Source organism: Vigna unguiculata, chromosome 5, assembly GCF_037176805.1.
Source record: "Vigna unguiculata cultivar grain cowpea cultivar isolate G323 ecotype 2 chromosome 5, ASM3717680v1, whole genome shotgun sequence".
NCBI lineage: Eukaryota > Viridiplantae > Streptophyta > Magnoliopsida > Fabales > Fabaceae > Vigna > Vigna unguiculata.
In genome coordinates this window covers 55,750,377-55,757,228 of record NC_140796.1, presented here as the reverse complement: position 1 = coordinate 55,757,228, position 6,852 = coordinate 55,750,377, and the positions used below count along the sequence as shown (strand labels likewise).

The following is a 6,852-nucleotide window of genomic DNA, read 5'->3' as shown; positions in this document are numbered from 1 at the left end:
TTTTCTATTAATTAAAACGGTGTGACTATTATCTTTAAGTGATATAATTAATTGTTATCTTATTTATTTTGTTTTCACGTGTAAAAAAAATGTGAGGTTTTGCATGCATATTTTCATAAAATTTGAGATTTCGATATTAATATAAAAACAAATTCCATGATTAATATTAAATAATATAAATTTATGAAGTATTCAAAATTTTCAATTGAATTCTTATTGTAATTTTTCTATTAATTAAAACGGTGTGACTATTATCTTTAAGTGATATAATTGTTATCTTGTTTATTTTGTTTTCACGTGTGAAAAAAATGAGAGGTTTTGCATACTTGTTTTCATAAAATTTGAGATTTCCTTATTAATATAAAAAATTTCATGATTAATATAAAATAATATAATTGTTAATGTAAAATAACAAATAGCTTTTTCAAAATGATTTTGATTTTATTATCTACGAGTATTAGCCATCAGCACCATTGATCAGATTATCAATGTCAGGTGTTGGAAGTTGTACCTTATTATCCAACAATTTTTAATTAAAATAATAAAAGTAACTTGTTAATTTATATTAAAGCAAATGTTATTTTATATTAATTACAAATTTCATATATCTTAACTTGTAAAGTAAGATAACGTAGTCAAATAATAGTTATATTATATAATTAATAAAAAAATGAAACTATGAAGACTCAGTTGAAATATATAAATTAAGTATTTAATAAACACAAATTTAATGAAACTCAATTAAAAATATCCAATTTAAGAGGGATTTGTAACTTAATTAAGCCTAAGTTAATATATTACAAATACTTTCTTGTAGAGATGTAAGTTAAGAAGTTATTTTAAACTTTCAAAACATTAATATAAACTTGAGAGCAATTTTGCTTATACTAGATTCTATAACACCTCAAAGACCAAACAGGATTGGTAAATATTCTCATAGTTCCCACTTCTGCAAGTAACAAGGTGTTTCTAAGTCAAACAAATTTAGAAAAATTAAATATCCACTCACTTTGGGGTTTGACACAAGAGGATCCAAATATTAATTACATAATGAATTCTAATTATGTCCTAACAATGAAATTCTAAAATGATTTATCCAACACAATTCTACACATAAGGTATGGCCAGAGTATTTCACCATTTTTGAATTATTGGTTTCAATAAAATAACATGTCAATTAATTAGAAATAAAATACGTAATTTTATTGAACATGTTAATTAATTAGAAATAACATGTCTCCATTTGCACTTCTAGGTAGAAATTTTTAAAAAATTAAGTGCAATTAATTTTGAAAAATTATCCATTGATTCTTTTGTCTTGCTCCCACAAAAACGCAGTGCATACAAAAGGGAAGAGAAGATAATTATGTAGTTGGGGAGTGCCTAAAGATAATGGTAATTTATGGCCCTTGTTTATCGGAGAACTGTGGTTGGTGGGTACGTGCCGGGGGGATTCAGAGTGCGACTGGAACTGGGAGAAGAAGCATGGTCACTTGCAAAATCCAGAGTGTGAGATTCAGTAAAGCATGCAGTGTGGCACTGACTACCTTTCTCACGACTGCTGCTGTAATAGCTTCTGTGGCAACAGCTGATGAACCGGAAACTCTATCTAATATACCCCAAACATTGTCCGGTGAGTGCACGCTGCCCAAAGACTGCAAGAAAACTAGAATACAGAAACCAAAGTCGAGGAAAGCGGAATCGTGCACAATTAAGTGTGTCACCACTTGCATTCGAGGTGGCGAAGGCTCTCCTGGAGAAGGCCCTTTTAACGTTATAAGGTACAACAAGCAAAACAATAAACTTCCTTCTTTGATATTTTAAACGTTGCATTACCTTGGTTTATGTAGTTGTCTAAATGGATTTCTTTTTTTTTTCAGACCTCTGGTTGTTTTTAAGCAAGGGTTTCGAACTCGTCAATACTGGTAAATCACTTCAACTCTTTGCTGTAGTTTTTAACTAGTGAGAGCTTCCTGTCAAAATGATGGGTTGCCTGCTAATTTTATGTGCTTGTTAGTGATAAAATTAGCTGTGGACTTCCATACCAACTGAAATTTTTTGAGGGATATCGAAACGGTATTTTAATAAACCCTCCCCTTGTAGATAGAAGTTTGATATCCTTAGGCTAAAAAATATCTTAAAAGATTCTCAAAGACAGAATCATTCTCTTCTGTCACTCACCCTTTGCACAGACACAAATATATACGTGAGAGTTACAACAGAACGCCTAAGATTGGGCTATCCAGATTTATTCCCAAAATAAATGGGATTATTCCAAAATGTAACTCCCAAAATCACGTCCACATGATTGTTGGCTAATAATGTGTGGTCATATCGATAATGTTTTCATCATCAATTCTGCTATGATTTAATCATAACAACTTGTTGTCTTGTAATTGTAATGATCTCACTATCCCCATCAAGTTAGAGTATGTAGATTGTAGGATCTTATATAGTGAACTTCTTTCTAAGAGATCGTTGTTTGGTTTTAAATTGCGTCTAATAGCTTAGTGTGTCTCATAGGAGCGTATATTGGGTTAGAGTTGGTTTCGATCTTTGTCCTTTATCAATGATTAGTTGTTGAAAGAAAGAGGGGTATCATTTCCAAGATCAAGAAATTCAATGTGTAAGTTTCTACAGGTTTGCACGAGACAAAAGATTAGATTGCATCCACGTGGATTGTTGGGTGCCATCTAATGCTCTAGTATTGGGAGGATACTTTTTCTTAATAAACAGTGATTGGTCAAGATTCAAATGGGTATTCATGAGAAGTAAAAATCGAAGGCCTTTGAGAATTTCAAGCATTTGATGCTCCCAGTAAATTGGTCAAATGTAAATCGGTCAAGTGTGTTAGGATTAACAATGATTTGAAGTTTTTCTCTAAGGTGATTAACAACTTCTATAGATATAAAAGCATAGTTAGAAATTTGATTGTACTCCATACTTCACAGTAGAATAAAGCCATTCAGAGGATGAACAAAACCGTGGTGAAGAGAAAAAGGAGTATGTTGTCACACAAACACTCCAGTTTGGACAAACACTACCAGGTAAAACTATACTCAAGATAAATAGACTGGAAATAAAAGAGATAATGTATTTTAGAGGGTTGGAAAACACCTCTCTTATGATCTCATATTTATAATGATAGAATTCTAATACAATGAGAAGTGGTGAAGATCAAAGATCAAAAGTTTGAGCCAAAAGCCTAGGTACAAAACTAGGAACAGCTCAAGATTTAATTACTTAACATTGAGGGTATTTGGTTGTCATGCTTATTATCAAGTAGACAATGGTAAGCTTGGGTCTAGGTCCATGAAATGTGTGTTGGTTGTGGAGTTGGAGTGGAGGTTTCAGAGTTTAGTCACCATATGAAGGAAGGGTGATTTTCGGTACAGACTTTTTTTATGAAGTCTTTATGACCCAAAGGAGATCGAAGGAGGGAGGCATCGGAGTATACGACTGAAAGTTCGGAGGGAGTGCAAAAATAAGTGGAGTTTTCTTTGAAGTAGTCATCGGATGGACCTATGTCAAAATGCCTCTGATCATCAAATCTCTATTCAGAGATCTCAATGGCAAATTTGTCAACTTGAGAAATATGGATTTAGTTGTACCCTTGCTATGCTCTAGTTTCACAAACGAGGCGGAGTCTCTTGGGTTTGGAGAATAAACTTAGATGTATTAGTCGTTGGACTCTATAAATAGTTAATGTATTAGTTGTTGAAGGCTTATGGATAGTTAATATGTATTAGTCATTGAAGTTTTATGGATAATTAATTGTTAGTCATTTTTGTCTGTTTTGAGTACAATGGTCAGAAATATGTGAGTCTATAAATTTTATTGGTGAATAAGTTTGTGTTGAGAGTGACAATTGGCTTTTGACCATGCACAAAAAGATGGAGTTGTTGCAGAATATTGGGACTTGCGGAATAATGAGACTTGAGATCTGGTAAGACCACCTCAAGGCAAGAGCATTGTTGGTTCCAAGTGGATCTTCAAGAATAAGATCTGAAAAACATCTAAAGGTAGTGCCTCTATTGAGGCGCCTGTATCTAGGTCTAGCAACCGTGAATCTTGTGAAGCGACTACGTCAATGTCTAATAGTAGAATGGGTGGTGGTGAGCTGTCTACGTTGGGAGGAACATTTGGCGGTAGTTCATTTGTTGAACATCTATATCAGGATTTAATGTAGAACATTTGATAACCCGCTCGTTTGGTAGTTAAGGATTATGACCAGAAGGAGGGTGTTGATTACAGTAAGATATTCTCTTGATTAATTAGCCACTCGTTCATCAGGTCTTATTTGCACTTGTTGTTAGTGAAGGTGAACGTATGGAGCTTGAACAACTAGAAGTGAAGATGACCTTTCTCCATGGCCTCTAATTTATTAAACTAAAGGTTTTGAGGTAGATGGTGAGGAGATGATGTGTGTAAACGAAGAAGTCATTGCACAAATTAAAACAATCTAATATAAGAGGTTTGATTGGTTCTTTGTCTCTTGGGATACAACAAAAATTCTTATGATTCATGCATCTATTATAAGAACATGTAGAATAGTGAATTTATCTACATGTTATTATATTTAGATGATATGTTCATTGGATCTTCAAACGTGAGCAAACTTAAAAAAGGCATTGGCTAGCCATGAGAGGATCATGAGACCTAAATGGAGCAAGGACATTGAAATTATTTTTAAGGGTGATTGATTAGTAATACAAAGGGAAGGGTTCTCCCAACCACCCTCCTCTCCAACTCCCTTAGATCCCCAACAATTGATACAGAGTTCCGATATGCTATTTAGTACCTTAATTTTGGACCAATTTAGATGGTGTGTATCGTTGAGTTTTGTTAGAAATGTTGGAATAAGCAATTTCATTGAAACCCTGAGCTAGTTACAACCCAGGTTATTTGCCAGGCAAGTACAGTATCTGGTGTAAAAACTGATGCAAGTCCTGCATCCTTCTATTTTGCCGCATCCCGCATTCAAGCTCGCCATTGACGTTTGGTCAGCGGAGGGGTCTATCTTCTGGTGATAACGTCCTGGTAGGATACCCAGAAACAGATGACTGGCATAAAGGAGATACATTACTGGATGAGTAGCCCCTGGGTCTAGGTTTCGGTTGTTAAGTTAGTCAACCTTTATTCCTCTTCAACACTGTCCTAGTTGTAGTTCCATCAGATTTGGATGCTATCGGCGCATTGTACTCGGGTTTTGTTTTGTAATGAAGCAGTTTGATCCATTTGCTGCTCTGCTCAGTGACCAACCTACGAGGGAGAATAAAAACAAGGAAATGAAACAATAGAAGTGAGTAATTTAATTTAAAAGCCTTGCCATTACAACGATGGCACATAGATATAACAGAGTCAGAACCTCTTCTCGCAAGGAAGGAACCAATTATCTCTTGGGTGTGTCATTTTTAATTGAAGCACAAAAACAATATTCGTTTAAAAAGTTAAGGACTAATCATATTTAAGTAAAAAAATAATGTTTTATTAGTTGCTTTTAAATAATTTAAAAAATTAGCGTTAAATAAGTTTTTTCTGTTTTTAACAAAATGAATATTTTTTGACTCGGGCGGGTACTTTCGACTACTGATTAGCATTTATTTCCTTGATCAGTTTGGTGGAATGTTCAGAAATTTGTAACTTGATAAGCGATGTTGCAGTAAGGAAAGATAGGTAGTCCCTCCTTCATTTAACGCTTACTTCACCTTGTATGTATACTTTCCTTGTGTAATGTTCAAATATCTCTAGTTTGATGGCATCATAGACATTCAACTTATGTTTGGTTTATAGCATTATAATTAATAGTTGAGTACTTCTTTGATAATTAATAATAATGTGTATCTTGGTAATCATTTCGTGTGAGAATATACACTTGCGTAAAGGTGGATGGATCCCTCTATTTTCACTTTACAGTAGGGGTTGCCTTCCCTTCACAATACTGCTAACTTATTCACACAATATATGTTTAGTTTAGGGCTAACGAGGGCGGAAATATGAGTGGATAAGTTTTTTCAAAAAATACGTGAACTTCTTATGTATTTTGGTTTGATGTTAAGTTTTATAAATTGATGTTAATTTTACACATCACTACTATATACTAGCTATTTATAAATTAAAACTGTCTAACAAATTTATTGTTAATTGTTGCACAAAGAAGAGGAGAGAAAAACAGATAAAGTAATTGTGAAATTAATTTAACATAATCCGTTAATATTTTGTTTTAATCAATTAATTTGTATGTTGTTCCAGTTTTCTTTTGAAATTTGATTTACTACGCACCTAAACTTATACTAACCGGTCAAATTTGATTAAAATGGATTAAGTGGAGAAGCATGCTAAGACACACACATACTAAGACTAATACTTATCTATCTAAAATACACATCTCTCTTAACTTGGACACAAAAAAACACTTAATGAATTATTCCTAGCAGTGTTCTTTTCTTAGACACATTTTTCTATTGAAATAAAAGTTTTTTAAATGAAACAAAACATAAGGATCACAGAAAATAAAAATGATAAAAAAATTTACATTAACCCGTAAATAAAAGTTTTATGCTATTAAACCCTTTAAATTTATTCTTGTAGAAAAAGAAAACAATAAATTAGAGTTGAAATAATCAAATATGAGATCTAAAAATTATTTTGTTTATCTATATTGATAATATATTATTTTAATATAGTTGAAAATAAAAATATAATCAATGTTGTTATAAGAGCTAAAATACTTTGAAGAGACGAGATATGTGTGAATTTTATAGATATAAAATAAGTCAAATTATTAGAAGAAAAAATAAAAAAGTGTGTAGAAAAAAAATTATGAAACTAAAGAGTAAGTGAATATATATA

The 6,852-nt window shown here is 32.5% G+C and overlaps 1 protein-coding gene across 1 annotated transcript; it reads left to right on the top strand.

The window, feature by feature from the left end:
• Positions 1-1,342: 1,342 nt before the first annotated feature.
• Positions 1,343-5,855, top strand: LOC114183700 (uncharacterized). Its single transcript, XM_028070814.2, has 3 exons — positions 1,343-1,781; positions 1,881-1,925; positions 5,617-5,855. Exons 1-3 carry the CDS (start codon positions 1,393-1,395, stop codon positions 5,678-5,680), a joined length of 498 nt encoding a protein of 165 aa, XP_027926615.1. The 5' UTR covers positions 1,343-1,392; the 3' UTR covers positions 5,681-5,855.
• Positions 5,856-6,852: the final 997 nt, after the last annotated feature.